Consider the following 19,417-nt stretch of genomic DNA (forward strand, 5'->3'; position numbering starts at 1 on the left):
CTCCCCTATCTTTGTTGTGATCATGGCTAGCTTCTCTCTTCAGGGGCTTTCCTGGATCACAGAGTCCACAGAAAAGCGTGGGCAAGTTTTGAAGATGGCAGCCAGCCTAGGAGAGACTGTCTTGAAGAAGGAATCCAATTATATTTTTTATTGGGTATCAGCCAATGTAGGGGGTCCTATTAAGGATGAAGAAAGCACCCAAATCTTTAAAAAGAGTTTATGTTGCAGAATTCTCCAGGAACAAATAGTGCATACAGTAGGAATGCTTTTTGAATATAAGTAGAAAGGACATGTCAGAAGGGTACATTAGATGGTTGTAATCAGTTTGAGACTGAGCCATTCCGTGGATTAGATCCCCTCATTTTATTCTGTTCAGTTTTCACTCCTCATTATTGACTCTACTTTCCCACCCAACAGAACTGTAACCTCATATGCCTTTAGAATTGCCTCTGCTTTCTTGCCTGTAGGTGGACTATTCTTCCTTCCAAACAGATTTTCTTCTTCTCTCTCAACCTGGATCTTCTTTTATATCTGTCATTAGATTTCCTGAACCCATTTATTCTTTCCTTTCCAGTCTGCAGCAGTACTCTAATGCCTTGAGTATTACACCTTCAAATGCCTTGAGTATTGCTTCAGGTGTGACTGAGGGGAATAAAGCTCTGTGAATGATTTTTTTTTTCATCTTGTTGCATAGGGAATTATGGGTTCGATTCTGTGAAGGACTTAAGCACATACCTAACTTTAATTAATGGTCAATGGCACAATGGTATGCTTAAAATTAAACATGTGGGTAAGTGCTTTCCTCAACTGGCGCTTATATACATAATTCCAAATGCATGGAGATCTGAGCAGGCCTCAAAGCATTTATTGGAGCAATTGTCTTCAGGCTGTATGTACTGCACTGTTTGCTGCCTCTGAGATTTATGAACCATGGCACCTGTAGAAATGAAACAACAGAATTTGTGCAGTTGTGAGTTTAAAGGGGAAAGTACTTTTGGTTATACAAATGTTTTCCCCAACACCTGACAAGTTTTGTGACCTTTAAATTTTAACCAATTAATATTATTTTGCCAAAAAGCACATCATATTTTTCTCTGTTTGTTTGAACATACTTTTATTACTTTGAAAAATACATTTTCAGAAAAAAGGAAAAAAATAAGTGATCAGCTGGATACAGTGATATTTGGGAAGGATGTACCTAATCTCAGGTGTAAAGAATGACATGGAATATGGCTACTAGTTCAGTTCCTTTGTCCCACCATTTTGTGGCTGTTGAAGCAATACAGCAAAATGGTGGCCAACTGTTACTACGTATCGAAGAAGACATATGTACACTACATCTCTGGCTGAGTGATCTGTCTTTCCATGAATAAACCAGTGGGGTTTGCCTATGCTTTGGATTAATTTTTGTCTTTATATATATCTTCCCTGCCTCCTTGCCCACCAGTCTGAAATATGCTTTGCATATCTTTCTTAGTGCTCATCTCCATTCTTTCATCCTTTTTTCTTCGAGAGCTAGGGTGGTCCAGTGGTTACAGCACTAAAGTGGGAGCCAGAAGGACCTGGGTTTAAGTCCCCCTCTGCCACTGACTGACTGTCTGCCTTTGGACCAGCCACCTCACTTCTCTGTCCCTCAGTTCTGGCATCTGTAAAATGGGGATTAATGCACTTTGAGATATACTGATGAAGAGTGCTATGTAAAGGTTAAGTATTATCTTTCTATCAAGTATTCTAGTAATGATCTCCTGTATTTCCAGAAAAGCGCCTGTTTCATAAACCTCCTCCTTTGCCCCATCCCACAGTTTTGGGTCTGTTTCCAAAGCCATTTTCCCACTACTGATATTCATGAGGTTACTTTTCATCTTTGAGGATCACATGTGCTAGGGGGCCATTGCATATGACCCTGCATTTTTAACGGACCTGTCTTTGTCAGCACTCTACCTTCTTTTCTGCTGTGGCCCTCTATGCCCTGAACTTTGATAAAGGTCCAAACATGTTAATCCATGTCTCCCCCACCCACCAACCAGTTGCCAAAATGGTCCCCAGGGCCTCAGCAGTGCCCAAACACTCCCAGTGACTGAGAAACCACCCTTTCCATCCCACAAAATGTGTTTTAGTAATTATCAAACTCATCTTGGAGCCCCATACATCACACAGGAGACCTTAAAAATCTTAGGTTATTTCGGGCCATTTTTATCTTCGTAACATGAAAATGTGATGCCCTTATCCATGTATAATTTGAGCCACATGAAGAGATTTTATGATTTGGGGCATTTAAAAGCAGACAGACTGCAGATTATGTATTGTATGTTTTAACACTCTAATTGCTAACTCAAGCACAGATGCTATTATTTCAAAGTAGTTCTCTCTCTCTCTCTCTCTTTTTTTTTTTAAAGGGTAAATCTCATTTTTAATGCCCTTTGTGTCATTTATATTTTCATGCCTTTTGGCCCAGCTAATAAAATTAAAATCATTAGCAAAATAAGCAGATGCTTTAAAATAAAATATTCTGTGTCGATATGGAAAGAAAAGGAACTCAGCACTGACATAAATCCCAATGCATTATAACAATGCGGGGCAACGTGTGTGGGGAGTGAGAATTTGACATATATTTTTATTTTGAAACGTCATACTAATTTACATTATTCAGCCCTTTAACTGCCAAACTGTGAAAGTCCATTAAGCTACTGAAAGGAATATACAAATTATCCACTGGCACTTCAGGCAGGAGTTTTACATATACCCTGTTATTCTATCAGCCAGCTAGCTGCAAGATTCTATTAAGGAGTAAGTGAGAAAATTATATTGCCTGCAAACTAATTGTACAAAAGACTTTAAAATAAGTAATCAGAGCCCAGTCCTTTCTGAAAACCAGCCAGGAGATATTATAAATTGCTCTATCATTCTTGTCAGCCCAGTGTAAAAACCCTGAGCTGCCATGTTGATTTTGTTCCTTGTATAAAACAGCTACCTCTCCAACTATTGACAGAACTGGGCAAACTCAAGTTATGCCATTAGTAGCTGCCCAATTCACCCTCTAGCATTGTTTAGCAACTCTAGATAAGAAAATGGTAAAGTATCTTTCTAACATCATCTTCTCACTGAAATTTCAAGGCAGATCTGGAAACCCTTAACATATGTATGCAACCTGCTCAATAAGTGTATAGCTTAACCATCTACTGGTAGATGCCTGAGTGCTTGCTGAATACATTTTTGACTCTTTTGCAGTTTTTACAACATTGAGGAAAAACAAGTGAATACAAGAGACCTCATGACCTACAGGGTGCCATAAATTTGAACTGGTACCAAAATAGATGTAATAACATTAGTGAGTGCTTAGGATAGCACATTTTTAGCAATAATATACTTTCACTTATAGAACAACAACAAAATTCAAGGAGGATTTTCAAGGGCAGTTCGCTAGTAGAAATAGGTGTAGATCTATGTATGTAGGCATTCAGTAGACTACTGCAGCCATCTGTTGAACAGATGACTTTTTGAACAGACTTTTTGAACAGTTGAACAGAGACTTTTTGATTCCAGTGAATAGATTTCACACACTGGCCACACTTTAAAATATTGCTTACTGTTGCTAAAATTGTGGGCCACACAATTCTTGTGGAGCCATGCGAGGTTCTGATCTTAGTTACACCAAAATAAATCCAGAGTAGTGTTTCTCCGTTGACTTCATTGGAGGTACTCCAGATTTGCAACAGTGAAATTAAGATCAAAAACAGTCCTATGATCTAGAACAGTGTTTCCCAAACTTGTTCCGCCGCTTGTGCAGGGAAAGTCCCTGGCGGGCAGGGCCAGTCTGTTTACCTGCCGTGGCTGCAGGTTCGGCCGATCGCGGCTCCCAGTGGGCGCGGTTCGCTGCTCCAGGCCAATGGGAGCTGCTGGAAGCGGCACAGGCCGAGGGACGTACTGGCCGCCGCTTCCAGCAGCTCCCACTGGCCTGAAGCAGCAAACCGCGCCCACTGGGAGCCGCAATCAGCCAAACCTACAGATGCGGCAGGTAAACAGCCCGGCCCGGCCCGCCAGGGGCTTTCCCTGCACAAGCGGTGGAACAAGTTTGGGAACCACTGATCTAGAAAATGAGTTATTAAAGCAAAATGGCCTAAATGGATATGGAAACCAAATTACTGGGATCTAATGATTGAAATAATGGCAAAATATAACCCTATTTAACCACCATCTAGAAAACCAAAATTTCTAGACAATCAGTTGCCTATCTTGTTACCTGACAGCCATTTGCACTGAGTGTTACCTCTCCTCTTCCACCCAGTCTTGTCTCCAACGGTTTTGGATATGTCTGAAACCTTCAGGGTAATAGGTTTGAACTTCATGCTGCGGAAAACTACTCCATTTTTTACCATGTCCTAGTTTTGAACCCAACCTTTTTGTGTCCACATCTACGTCTACACCTTCATGCAAGGAGCCAGCAAGGGGTGAATCTGGAAAATTAGGTGCCTGACAAAGAGAGGCCTGGTTTAGTGGTGTGAACACAGAACCCTGATCCAGAATTTCTGAATCCTTATCCTGCATCTGTTCCTAGCTTCTTCTGTGACTTGGGTAAATCATCTCGCCTCTCAGCCCCTGTTTCCCTTTACTGGGGTGTGGTGAATTTAATCAAAGTTTATAAAGTCCTTTGAATGCATATATTGGTAGGTGGGCATGTTATCTCACTGAGGGAGTATAATGCAGCATGAGAAAGGAAGGTGTGGATTTTGGGATAGTCTTGCTGTCACCCTTTCCTCACCTCCCCCCACATATCTCAAAAATATTCTTTGCCACCTCCATTATATAATATCAAGAAAGGTCATCTGGAGAGCATCTCTTTCCTAATTTACTGTACAGGCAGACTCTCTAACCGCATTTATTAGGGAGCTTTCTGCTTAGAAGCTGTGGAAGGGACCAGAGGGTATATTCAAGTTGTAAGCTGTGCCAATAGATCCTGTAGTGGTCAGACATGTCCTGATTCCCTGCCTTTTTGCAAGCATTGCTAATTCAACTATGCAATAATGTTCTAAATGACCGAAGCCTGCACAGCCCTGAAAAGGTTGTGCAAAGTATGTCAGTTTTATTGGCATAAATGCATTAAGTTACAATGCTAATTTAGTGAGAGATTTCTGATGGGTTTATCTTGCATATGTTGCACTGTGCAGACCTCTCTATCATAAATACTTAACCAATTTTCAATAGATATAAGTGGTTTAAGTAATACTTCCTGTTGAATTAGCAGTTGCTGAGCATTTGAGTCTTTGTGCTATCCTGCAATCCACTAATGTGATATTTAATGAGGAGACATCAGTCTGGAGAAAGGTAGTCAATATAAATCAGTGTTTACAAAGTGTGATTAACTCTGAAATATTTCATCAATGCTGTGGTCCCAGGCAGACTCTATGCTAATTACTAGAATCTGCGCATGTTTCAGGGGATTTTGACGGACCCTGAGTGCAACAAACATGGAGCAGCAAAATTGCAATTATGCTCGGACTGTCTCTGATGACAATTTATTCATGTGGTGTGATGACCCCTCGCTTCCCAAGAGGGCAATAAACAGAATGCATTTTCATTAAGATACTAATGCACTTAATCACAGGGGAAAGGGTTAGAAAGTAACGAAATACCTTTAAAGCAAGATGTGACAGGGCTGATGGGGGAAGATGCTTTATTTAAAAGTCAGTTTCTTTGCAAAACTACCGACTACCACAGACTCTGTCCTATTGAATTGGGTTGTGAACAATAGGATGCATGGTTAGAGAGACATACAGCAGAAGCCTTTTATGAAAAGAAAAACAGCATTGGGATAAAATAAGACAAAACTTTCCCTCATTTGGACTCGGATACTTAGAAAGATGGGGAAATTTTGGTGTAATTTTTAACAGTATTTATTTCGTGTGTATCTGTTTGTTTTTATTTATTTGTTGAGCACAAACAATATGCTCAGTGTTGTATAGATCAAAGATGAAACACTACCCTTCCCCCAAAGAGCTAGAAACCCCAAAAGGGGGTGGGGGAGGGAGGAGGCGGTGACATGGATAGCAGAACTGGCCTAGAATAACAGGAAGTGTATGCTGTGGCCTTCAAAAGGTGTGATTGTGCCCTTTTAGGGACATTATGCCCCCAGTTCTGAGCTGCCAAACTGCTGTCTACTGCAGGCTTTGCCCTAAAGTCACAGTGAATGCTTTTAATTCCAACAGTCACCTCCTAACAGCCAAAATAAAGCACTAGAGGCCACCTCTTCCTCATATGTCTACAGAAGAGAGGCAGATAAGAAAGCTACAGCTGTTATGTCTCATTCTGAACTTCTCCAAACCCAACACAGTTCACATTCTGAAGATCACCTATGGCCCAGACATGGAGAAGGCATTCGGGATGGGGGTTCTTGGATCAGGGACATGGTCCATGTGATTTAGTGCGGATGCTTCCTGACCCAGCTTCCACAGATTACTGTTGCCCCTGGCAGGAATAATCTACATGAAGGAATCTGATTGGGCCTATGGTTGTATCAGGATACAGGTCTATATTAATGAAGCTTTTGCCATTTTTATGTACAGCCATCTGAGTAAAAAAAGTCAAATAGGGCCTGAATTTGGCTTTTTTTTTTTAAATATATATAATTTAATCTCAAAGCCATTTCCTCTGGCCAGCCAGTAACAATTGCTTTTAATTGCATGCTTGTATTCTCCTAAATGAAATACACTAAGAATGTTATGATTTCTGTTCATATAGTGATGGTATTTGTCAGTTAACATTTCTCAGTGGCTTCTTTTTTCTGAAATCTGTACCACAGGTAACATAGAATACAGCTGCCCAGCAACAAATGAATGTGAAATCACAAAGCGCAGACGCAAGTCCTGCCAAGCCTGCCGCTTCATGAAGTGTCTAAAAGTTGGCATGCTGAAAGAAGGTAAGGTTGATCTAGTCAGTAGGTACCTTGTCGCCAAATACATGTAACAATTGCAGGTCAATCAGGAAAGACGAGAGATGGTAAGTGTTTTGACCCCCTATTGCAGAAAGAAACCTCAATATATACATGCCCTTCCTGACAGTCTGTTTTTAACTGCTTGACTGCTTGCTGAAGATTCCAGGTATATCCAGGTAAAACACATCTTCTCTGGTGTGGAATATATCAGGTACACCCTAACATTCCATCTGTTTCAATGGGCTGCTAGTAGCATAATCATCACAAAAAACCCTATCTGTTTCCATAAGATTGTTACCTTGTGAAGTTTCAAGCCTGTGTTCCCTCTTACTCTACACTGTTACTGGTACAACTACATTCTATTATTTTCTGTTTCCACATTGTAATGATTATTGATATCACTAGGAAAAGTGAAGGGATTGCTTCTCCTCTCACGGTATGCTGGTGTAAACCCAGAGTAACTCCACTGAAGCTACACTGGTGCAAAATTTGGGGTAAAGGAGACTAGAGTCAGACCCTGAATGTTAAACGCACACACAAGCTCTCACCCCTTGTCTTTTTTTTTTTTTTTTTTTGGATGCATTAGCTACATCTCTTTTTCCAAATCAAGGCACTGAATCACTGGTAAATGTAGGAAAACATCTCCAAGAAACCATCCTGACAGGCCCAGGGCTTAATATACCCCAGTAACATCAATATAAAACTAACATAGCCCAGGGAGACTTGGGCCCTAAGCAACAGAAAAAATACATTCTTTACATGCCAGAAATCCTACCATCCTATCTATTGTCGATGTTTGAGGATGTCATTTTTTATGCATAGATTTTATTCACTGAATTTTGATTGCATTATAGCCATCGAGAGAGTAACAGAAAGTAAAACAATTTCATTGACTTCTGCGCTAAATAACAATTTAAAATAAATACAGTGAAATCTGTTCTAACAGTTGCATTCAATGGGTAATCCCCAGCATTAAGCAGCCACTTTAAAATATCTCCATACAATTTCCAATGCAATTTTGTTTGAACATAACTTTAAAATAGTCAGCTTTAATTGGTGACCGATTTTTACAAATTCCGTAGATAGTCTTTTAAAACAGGATTCAGTGTATAGTCATTCTGGTAATGTCTAAGAAGAATATAGAGCAATAGAGAGATGATGGAAAAATTGGCCTCCCACACACCTCCAGACATATTCTTATTGGATTATACTTACTAAGAATAAACCTTGTTCTGTGCAACTGCTTTGGCAGACGCTATGATCCTGTGAGCCAAATCCTGCTGTCCTTAGCTTCACTCAAGCAAAACTCCTGTCAAATTCAATGGGGATTTTGCCTCAGTAAAGACTGCAGGATTTGGCCCTCCATTCTGGTGCGGCTAGGGTTTCCTTGTGTGTAGAAAACCTGATTTGTTTCAGCCACTAATAGCCATTGCGCAAAGGCCAAAATGGAAACTTTAGACAATCTGGACAATGAAAGGAACACCTGGTAATGACAGCTTTTGAAATAGACTGTGCTGCTTAACACCTTTGTCAATAGGGAAAAAAGGCCTTGTATTACTAATAATTTAAAATACAGGCATATTGAGGAACTTGTTCTTAATAGGAGGGCATGGAAAGACACTACTAAGTATTCAGATGGGTGAACTGATTTATGATTTGATTTTTAAATGTGAGGTGCACAATTACATATGCATAAATATTTGTAATTGCATTCATAGTTTGTGTGTGCAACTATTGTGCCTGCATGTGCAAATCAGGAAATTGCTTCTGAAAATGGCTAATTACGTTCAGTTTCCCAGTCTGCATGTGCAATCACAGTAAGCGTGCACACAGTTGAAGTACAGATTTGTTCACCTGTTTTTCTTGCACAGTAGTTGTGTTTCTACCATGCTTAAAAATCAGTCCCTTAAATTACACTACCAATATTTCAAAATAAAAATTGCCTTGATCAGAGTAATGAATGCCATGTGATGATGTCAAAGGGATATTATTGGCCAGTTTCTGCTTTCAGTTCTGTTCACTTGTATTAGCAGTAAGTGTAACCAATACCAGTATCATGGGAACAGAATCAGGCTCATTTGTTTTTACCAAACTGCAGCTCAGTTTGTCAACACTTTATTGTGCCTAATTTTTTAGTAAAAGAGTGTTGTTTTTTTTAAATCCTCTGTTTCATAGAAACGCTACCTGAATCTCCACTGCCTTTTCCCGCCTTGTGGTCAACTATATTTATTCAAAATAGGTGTAAAGTTTACTATTCCAATTTGGTGTAAGTTACTATGCAGGTACAGACAGGGCAGTAGAGAATCAAGAGAAATATTACTGTCGACCGGCCAAAATTTGACTTACCTCCCAAAGTGCATTTTTTAAAGTATTCCCCTGATTATAAAGCAACAATTTATATGGGGATTTTATAAATCCTCCCAAGTGAAGTCTACTACACTGTCAAATTTCCAAGCTCCTTTGCTGGACCACCCACTGATGAGAAGCCCAGTGTCCTTCCATTCCCTTTTGCTGCCTGCCTATGAGCACGCAGTTCTTTCTTGTGGAAGGGTTGGTCAGCAGACACACAGGGAATTTTGTTTGTTTTTAATTATTGAATGTAATGCTCCTGAGAAGAGCTAGATTGACAGTATAAGAGACTGAAATCTTCTTTCCACAAAATAGGTATAAAGCACCGGCAGTGTGGTTGCACCGTCCGGTCCCTGCACTTGTGGCTCAGCCATGACCGAGAGGGATGACTTCTAGGGAGCAGAAGGAAAGTTCAGTTTCTTTGCCCCACTTGGTGGCCGTCTTCGGCATTTGGAACCAGACTGATACGTAGCATGCTGTTGGAGCTTTGTTTTTAAGAGAGAGATTGTTTTTAACTACTTAGAAAACATTTGGGGATGAGCTTTTGCTTCGTATGGATTAAATTGTGGATTTGTTAGTCTGGACAGCGTCCTTTATGTAAAAATTTTAAAGATAGATAATAATGTTTTGTTTCCTTTAGGTTAGATGTATGCAGCTGATTCCTACTATCTTCCCAGCACCCAGAGAAAATTAGATACAGGGACAAATGTATCCTTGGTATAACTCCATTGGTTAGAATGGAGTTACAGCAGGAATGAATTTGGCCCCCTATGTCTTAAACATGTCTTTATGTATAGACAAGAATTTCAGTCCCATGCAGCATGTCAGAGATCATGCTGCAGTAAATCTATTCAAATGTAAACCTGTTCAATTCAATTACCAGTCTATAATAAAATTTTCTGCTACAGCCTCCACGTTGGTCACAGCAGTCTCTACCTGCTGATGGCACAGCATGCCTGGAAATTGACAGCCTAAATCTATTTACTAAAAAATTTAGTTGCAGACCCTGAAATAAAATCAAGTTTCAACAGCTTTGATAGGAACATCATATTCTTTACAGGAACTTCTGCACAACTGCCAATGTGTGTGATAGAAATCTGCACCAGAGTGTTGGCAAGCTTTTCTTTCTAGAACTTTTCTTGAAATAACTCTCCCTGTACATAATCAGAAATTACATATATATCAGTCCCTTCATTTCTTTTCACAGCTTGGGAAGCTTATTTAATTTTATGATGTTGTCACTTTGTGTCATCAGCTTTGATGACAGCTGGCTAGAGGCGTCAACTTGTCCTTTGTCTTTGAGAAGCAGGTTTACCCACTCCCCAGACTTGTCTGGTAAACACACTTCAGTCGTGATTTCAGCTTATGTTCATAACTTTTACATATAATGTTGCTACGTGCATTTCACCATGATATTATTGACCAGCAAGTTATTAGTTTTCAAATGATACCTTTCAAGGCATATTTTGTACAAAGATTATTACAATAGTGCATAGGGTATGAATACAGGAGCACATTCCGTTGCAGATGGGCAATGCTCTTTGAACAGGAGGGTAAGGAAGCAGAGGGTCTATATACTCTTCATCCACTACATGTACCTGTGCATAAGTAGCCATAATCTGAACCTAAAAATTTAGGCCCAACATTTATCTACCCAGATTCAAGGGGCCACGTGGTTTAGTTGAGAAATTTCTCCTCAGTGTGAACAGCATATAATCAAGATCGCAGTCCCTCTTGGGAGCTTAATTTTTTTCCATATATGTTCCACTAACATTAGAGTCCTAGATTTATAGACTTTAGGGACCATCATGATAATCTCCTCTGACCTCCTACTAGGGTTGCCAACCCTCCAGATTATGTCATGTGATTAAATCTCCAGGAATACATCCAACCAAAATTGGCAACCCTACCTCCTGCACATTGCTGGCTACAGAACCTTGTCCACCCAATCCTGTAATAGACCTATAACCTCTAGCTGAGTTACTGAAGTCCTCAAATCTTGATTTAAATACTTCAAGTTACAGAGAATCCACTATTTACTCTAGTTTAAACCTGCAAGTGACCCCTGCTCCATGCTGCAGAGGAAGAGGAATACTCCCCAGGGTTTCTGCCAATATGACCTAGGGGAAAATTCCTTCTTGACTGCAAATATGATGGTCAGTTGGACCCTGAACATTTCAGCAAGAGCCAACAGCTAGACACCTGGGAAGGTATTCTTTACAGTAACTCAGAGCCCTCCACATCTAGTGTTCCAGCCCCATTCGTTGAGGATGTTTGCTACTAGCAATCGCAGATCAGCTACATGCCATTCTAGGCAGTCTTATCATACCATCCCCTCCATAAACTTATCAAGCTCAGTCTTGAAGCCAGTTATTTTTTTGCCCCCACTGCTCCTCTTGGAAGGCTGTTCCAGAACTTCTCTCTTCTGATGGCTAGAAATCTTTGTCTAATTTCAAACCTAAACTTGTTGATGGCCAGTTTATATCCATTTGTTCTTGTGTCAACATTGGCGCTTAACTTCTCTCCCTCCCTGGTATTTATCCCTCTAATTTATTTATAGTGAGCAATAATATCTCCCCTCAGCCTTTTTTTGGTTAGGCTAAATGAGACAAGCTCTTTGAGTCTCCTTTCAGAAGGTAGGTTTTCCATTCTTCACATCATCCTAGTAGCCCTTCTCTGTACCTGTTCCAGTTTGAATTCATCTTTCTTAAACATGGGAGACCAGAACTGCACACAATATTCCAAAAGAGATGTCACCAGTGCCTTATAGGATGGTACTAACACTTCCCTGTCTCGACTGGAAATACCTCGCCTGATGCATCCTAGGATTGCATTAGCCTTTTTCATCACCTCACCACATTAACAGCTCATAGTCATCATGTGATCAACCAATACACCCAAGTCTTTCTCCTCCTATGTCTCTTCCAACTGATATGTCCGCAGCTTATAGCAAAAATTCTTGTTGTTAGTCCCTAAGTGCGTGACTTTGCACTATTAAATTTCATCCAGTTTCTCATTACTCAAGTTTTCAAGGTTGTCCAGGTCTTCTTGTATGATATTCAGGTCCTCCTCTGTATTGGCAATGTCTCCCAACTTTATTTGTGCAGACTCACTTTTTGTGCCAAGGTCATTAATAAAAATGTTAAAAAAGATTGGTCTGAATACTGATCCCTGAGGAATTCCACTAGTAACCTCCCTCCAGCCTGACAGTTCACCTTTCAGTATGACGTGTTGTAGTCTCCCCTTTAACCAGTTCTTTATCCATCTTTCAAGTCACATATTAATCCCCATCTTCTCCAATTTAACTAATCATTTCTTCTGTGGAACTGTATCAAAATACCTTGCTGAAATCCAGGTACATTAGATCTCCTGCATTTGCTTTGTCTAAAAAAAAACAGTTATCTTCTCAATGAAAGAGAAGATCAGGCATGATCTACCTTTTGTAAAACCACATTGTGTTTTATCCCAATTATCCCATTGAAGGGTTAACTAAATGATAAGGAACTTTAATCTACATGACAGATATCTGGTTTTAGTATTTACCTTTACCTTTCCAGGTAATGGTTTTTAATAGCACAAAAGAAACTAACTTTACACAGAGGGCCAGTAACTGCGGTCCATATAGTGTTTTAATTTTGAATTTCTGGGTCTTGAAAAGTTAATTATTCAAAGACCACTGTGAAATACAGTTTTTTTTGTAAATGTTGTAAATGAAAAAGTAAATGATGTAAATGAAAAATTTTGTTGAAGTGAGTGTGTGTTGCAGTGGTGGTTAGATTGGTCAGATTCATAACAGATGAAAAGGCATAATGACTCTCAAATAACCTGGGAATATTTAAGAGGACACCATAACTTAAAAATCATAGTCCTGTTTAAAATTTATTGCCCATCATTGTAAGCAATACCTAAGATTACTAGAACAGAAAAATAAAAATTATTTTGTCAATCTTTTTAGAAATTTTGTTATTGTATACATTTTACAGCACTTTGTGTTTAGCCTGTTTTATAGTCAGTCAGTTAGGCCCAATATTGCGAACACTTCCACATGTGCTTAACTATAAGCAGGTGAGTAGTCCTGTTGATGCAATGGGACTATTCACATAAATAAAGTTAAGCATCTGCTCGTTTGCAAGATCTGGTCCTTAGTCAGTTTTTGTTGTTGTTTGTGGTGCATCTTTCACACAGCAATAGGTAGGGAGAGAATTATTTAAAAAATAGAAATGTGTGATTGTAAAACCACATGAATTGATAGGGGTATTCATGGGCAGGTGTCAGACCTGAAACAGCTTTTAACTCATTTTTTGAAAATGACTGCCAGGTTTGGAATGATCTCTTTCAGACCTGTACTAGCTTTACAGTATACATTCCTTTGAACTTCATCCAAGAGAGTGGGGCTTTATAACTCTATGTATACAAGTTGCCACAAATGGCTAGAAGTCTCTCTTGTAGCCCTTGTATGAAGTTGGCTAACTGTAAAGCTATGCTGCCCTCTGCTTACAGGCCATGCTCTGGTTTGCAATGTAACTCTATACAGCTCCGCAAAAAGGAACCTTCCATAGGGCTTGTCAACATGGGGAAATTACTGCATAGCTATTCTGGCATAATTCTGCAATAACTATTCCTAATAGCTCCCCATGTGGAAACCGTATTCTGGAATAATAGTGACAATAGTACTCACAGGCTGGAGTATTCTGAAATATAGGGTCCACATAAGGGAGTTATTCTGAAATAGCTAAATTATACTGGAATAGCTATTCCAGAATAGCTATGCTAATCAGTTTTTTCCATGTAGACAAGGCCTCAGTCTCAGTTATGGCTCTACCTGCATAGGAACAAGGTTTAAAACTCTCATTAAGGAGTCAGGTGGATGGATAAAGTAGAGCCTTATGTAGTTGTTGAGTATGTGAACAATAGTAAAGCCTTCTCTTGTTAGTGTTATGCTCTGCAGTACTTGTACAAACTCAGCACATGACAGGTAAAGACCAAAACACTTCCTATATGTTCGTGATCTTTGGAGCGGTAATGTTTTGTTTAATTCTTTCTGAGTTTTTTTATGTCTGTTTTTAGTGGCTGGTCAGTGTCATTTGTTACCTGGGACTCTGATGTATATTCCCTAATTGGCTGACAGACCGTTGATTTATCATTTTATTTTTTTACCATGTAGGGACACAGAAGAAGTAGGTTTGATGCAAAATTGTTTTCGAGTTTTCCTTGTGAATGGCTGGTCGCTGCTAGTCAGTATCAACCGCTCTGTGACCAGTTAGAATGGAGAAGATGGCAGCATTTTAGTTTTTCACTCTATTAAAACATGGAGGGACAGATCCTCACCTGGTGTAAATGAAAGTCAGTAGACCCACAATCAATTTACACCACTTGAAGATCTGATCCATTATTTTTAGCCTAATAATAAAGTCTGTTTACCAAGTGAAGGGTTATTGTTAAAATCTATTTCTTCCGCACTTCTCCCTGAAGAATCGAGAGGACTATTTAAATGCTAGAGAGCTAAAGCCTTTAGGAACTCATTTGCAACCAGTGCTATAGTAATTTGAGATGTTTATCATGAAGGATTTGTGGGTCCTCAATCTATGTGTAAACAGCCCATTATCCACCTGGTGACATGAGCAACCTACAGTTCAGGAACCGCCACTGTGCAGTCCTAGTCTCCTGTTTCTGAGTGTGCAGGTACTAGCATGGTCATCAGCCAGCCAACCTTCAAAAATAAATAGAAAAGGAGTACTTGTGGCACCTTAGAGACTAACCAATTTATTAGAGCATAAGCTTTTGTGAGCTACAGCTCACTTCATCAGATGCATATCGTGGAAACTGCAGCAGACTTTATATATACACAGAGAATATGAAACAATACCTCCTCCCACCCCACTGTCCTGCTGGTAATAGCTTATATAACAGTGGGGTGGGAGGAGGTATTGTTTCATATTCTCTGTGTATATATAAAGTCTGCTGCAGTTTCCACGATATGCATCTGATGAAGTGAGCTGTAGCTCACGAAAGCTTATGCTCTAATAAATTGGTTAGTCTCTAAGGTGCCACAAGTACTCCTTTTCTTTTTGCGAATACAGACTAACACGGCTGTTACTCTGAAACAAAAATAAATAGTAACTCTTTCTCCCAGTTGTGGACTGGCAATGCAGAAACCATACTCAGAAAAAAAATCTCTCTCCAAGATAGTGTTAGACTGCTGTGCTCACACATTTCCCAGAGTGGCTCTAAGATACAGTGTCACTTACAGTTTCTCACTTATTAGTTTGTAGTAGCCTATCCAAAAGTGAGTACTCCCTTAAAAATTTACATTACCCTGTCTGTAGGCAGTGTCATGGTAGCAGCCAGGAATCCATCTGCTGCATGGATCAAGGACTTCAGAAATTATTTGTATAGGGTTGCTTCCTTTGCTCCTGGCTTAGATATATTCTTGGAAGTTTGTGCATTTCCCTCAGATGTCCAGTTGAGATCACAGAGTTGTAGCAAGCTAGAAAATTGTAGTTGTTATGTAAACTCTTTTCTAGCATATGTTAGCATTCACAGCTGCTAAAGTATGAGGCCATAAATATTTTTGGGTCACGAGCCTTCGGGAATTTCATTCTTTCAAAAAGCACAAAACAAGAAAACAAAAACCAAGCTTTTTAGGGAAAGATCTAACATTCTGACCATAAATTGTTGAACTCAATACAGGTATTACTGGGTGAATTTTTCTGGCTTGTGTTATGCAGGAGGTCAGATTAGATGATCACAATAGTCCCTTCTGGCCTTAAAAATATTTGAAAATGAGACTAGACAGTATGTATTTAGGCTCATGCAAATAGGTGCATAGCATCAGCTAGAAATAGATTAAGGCATGCCCTCAATAGCTAATAAATAAAACTAAGTAACCACCTTTATAACTAAAAATGTGTTATCACCAGAAAAAGCCTGCTTACTAAAATTCTTCCTCACAACATTTCCTTTGAACAGACCTGTGCATAAGATATTGCCAAGCTAAATTTCTTTCACAAGTCTAATACCATTAGTCTGCCAAGTAGAAAATAGATATTATTGTGAGGGAAGTTTTAGTTTCTACTGCCTTCAAAAATTAGAACAAAGGGAAGAGGAAAGCTTTAATGATATTCAAGGAAATACGTCTGTACTGGATGACAGTTAATAAAACTGCATTGACCTCAGAGATATTTCTTGTGCTCTCTCTTGCAATATTATACTTAAGGAGTTTCTTCTTTAATGCAGGGTATTAAATGAAGCTCCTGTGTTGTAATATCAAGATATGACACTGTGCATCTTCTGTTTGAGTCTCTTCTTGATATTAAAACTTTTCCATGTTTTTAATGTGTTGTAAAGGGTTTGATGTCTAGTGCAGATATTGCATTGGAGACTGCTTGTTTACCTGGGCTTCGGTTTTAATGCAGTGATACTCAGACTGAGACTCACAAGCGGCAAGTGTCTCCTGCAGCTCTTTGCAGCACATGATATTAAAACATTGTGTGGTTAATAATTAAATCAATCTAAGTTGTTAACCAATCAGGATGTTTTTACTATGTTATTAACCAATTGTAGTTGATAAAATAATAATACTTGGTAAGTCGTTTTGCTGTGAGAATTATATATAATATAGTAAATGAAACAATGAATTCACACTCCTGTGATTCTTTTAGGTAATGTTGGTTGCTAATTTGGCTCCTGAACCCTCTCTGGCCACTCAGTAACAGATTTAAAGGCGACTATTTTGTAACAGAAAAGCTTCAAAAACAGACTCCAACGAGAAACTGCTGAGCTTGAATTAATATGCAAACTAGATACCATTAACTTGGGTTTGAATAGAGACTGGGAGTGGCTGGGTCATTACACATATTGAATCCATTTCCCCATCTTAAGTATCCTCACACCTTCTTGTCAACTATCTAAATGGGCCATCTTGATTATCACTACAAAAGTTTTTTTCTCCTGCTGATAATAACTCATCTTAATTAATTAGCCTCTTACTCCACCTTTTCATGTTCTCTGTATGTATGTATATATACATCTTCTTACAATATGTTCCATTCTATGCATTCGATGAAGTGGGCTGTAGCCCATGAAAGCTTATGCTCAAATAAAAATGTTAGTCTCTAAGGTGCCACTCCTTTTTTTGAGATCTATCAATGGTTTCATGTATATACCAGGATCTGTTCAATCTCATTGGAAAAAATGGAAACCAAGTGCTAAATATTGTTGGAATTTTAAGCAGACCTCTTGCTTTCTAGCCAAAATGTGATGTCCAAATAAAGACACTCAAACTGAGAAGCTAATTTGTCTGTCCTAAAATGTGTCCCATGACCATCGCCCTACCTGTAAGTGATGGGTAAGGACAAACTGTTCTATTGCAGGTTTGTATTGCTGTTCAACTCACACAGCAAGCAGATGCTATTCATCCATGAAAGAAGAGACAAGTCCTTGCAAATATTATAACCGAGGACATTCCTTTCGGGTTTTGAAATGATGTAAATTTACATGCAAATTAGGTCCAGTGCTCAGGCTTCCGCAAAGTTGTTATTGTTGTCCTTGGAGTTGCAGAGTTTGGGCAGCCCTGATTTAGATCCCAATTCTTCAAAGTGCTGTGCATCTTCCATGAGGAGTTTCTCAGTCCTATTAGCTTCAGTGGGAGTGGAACTGAGGTGGCTTAGCACATCACAGGGTTGATTCCTTAGAACCCAATTTGACTCCTATTGAACTCAGTGTCAGTTTTTCCATTGACATTCATTGAGTGGGCCAGAAGTTTTAAATGACCATATGACATTTCATGTGCATATTGCTTTCCCATCAATGTGAGGGAGAATTCAATATGCATATGGAGAGCAATGCTGTTTATGGCCCTGAGTTTGGAAATCAGTTGCATTTACTGGAGTTATTTAAGTTTCAGAGTTTGTTGATTATGTGTTTTTAAGTGTTAGCTTCTAGAGTTTTGGGGCCAGAGCTACTGCTGGCACAAGCAGGCACAGCTCCACTGGAATTATATACAATGGGTCCGAGCCACTGGAATCAATGGCAGAATTCCCAATGAAGCTAATGGTTGCAGATTCGGGCCCACTGTCACCAGCAGTGAAGGTGGCACATAATTGATTCCGTGTGTTGTTTTCTTCTTAATAAGATAAAATGTGAGAAATTTTGTATGGAATTAATAACTTCCAGTGAAGGCAAACACAAATCATAATTAACGCTCCCACACACTGTAGTTCTCCTTGTGGTAACTGCTTACACTGCAGTCCCACTACTTCCCTGGAATTAGAAGGAAAAATAGCTGTAGATTCACAGGCCTGCTCAAATTGGAATACCATTAAAAGTTAATCACTTTTTTTAGAATGAAAAAAATTTAGCCCAATCACAGGCTTTTACCTGAACAGTCCCATTTGTCATTTTTTTCCTTCTGAACCTTAAATGAGAAACCAGCATTTGTCTAATTTACTGAAAATTATTATTCTCTTTTTTTAAATATTCAATGGATTTAGCCTAAGGAGAAAAAACTGAGAACATTTGCTTATGCACTGGAAATACTGAGACAGCAGTGTGAGTGATATGGGGAGGTTGAGACAAGCCTGAAGGATGTAGGACTGTGTTTGTTATGGCATCTTTTCCCATGAGCCCTCAGACAAATGGCTGCCCTTTGTTTTTGCTCCCTTCCACCCATCACACATATATCAATATGGCACTACCATTTGTTGCAAAATGTTTGAATTTTACATAAAAGGGTCCTGCTCTACATTTGAATAAGAGTCATTTTGTAAAATGTTTCACCAGTTTTATTTTTATTCCTTATTCTTTTCCATTTATGTTATGCAGATATCTGTACAATTCCTGCTCAAGGGGAGTAGGATTAGCATCCTGTGTATAGTATACTGAATAGTTTTGGCACTGAAGCATATGCAGCCCCTAAGCATAAAATGCTACTCTTGAGCCACATCGTTTCTCAGATTTTACCCAACCCTTACTCTGGAAAGACTCTCATCAACTCAATAAGAGTTTTGCCCGGATAAAAGCTGAATAAGGACTACAGAATTTGGCCCAGAATTATAAGGGGTGAAGCGCTGCTATAGGAAATGAAATAAGTGCCAATGAGTACTTCCCGCATGGTACATGTACAGGCAAAACTTTGTTGTT

The 19,417-nt window shown here is 39.2% G+C and overlaps 1 protein-coding gene across 14 annotated transcripts in view; it reads left to right on the forward strand.

The window, feature by feature from the left end:
• Window positions 1-19,417, forward strand: part of ESRRG (estrogen related receptor gamma) — a 486,133-nt gene that overhangs the window by 329,748 nt on the left and 136,968 nt on the right. For all 14 annotated transcript variants that reach the window (XM_073338899.1, XM_073338902.1, XM_073338898.1 and 11 more), the window contains one exon: window positions 6,797-6,913. In XM_073338899.1, coding sequence (XP_073195000.1) covers window positions 6,797-6,913 — 117 coding nt within the window. The remainder of the gene's footprint in view (window positions 1-6,796; window positions 6,914-19,417) is intronic.

Source organism: Lepidochelys kempii, chromosome 3, assembly GCF_965140265.1.
Source record: "Lepidochelys kempii isolate rLepKem1 chromosome 3, rLepKem1.hap2, whole genome shotgun sequence".
NCBI classification, from domain to species: Eukaryota; Metazoa; Chordata; order Testudines; family Cheloniidae; genus Lepidochelys; species Lepidochelys kempii.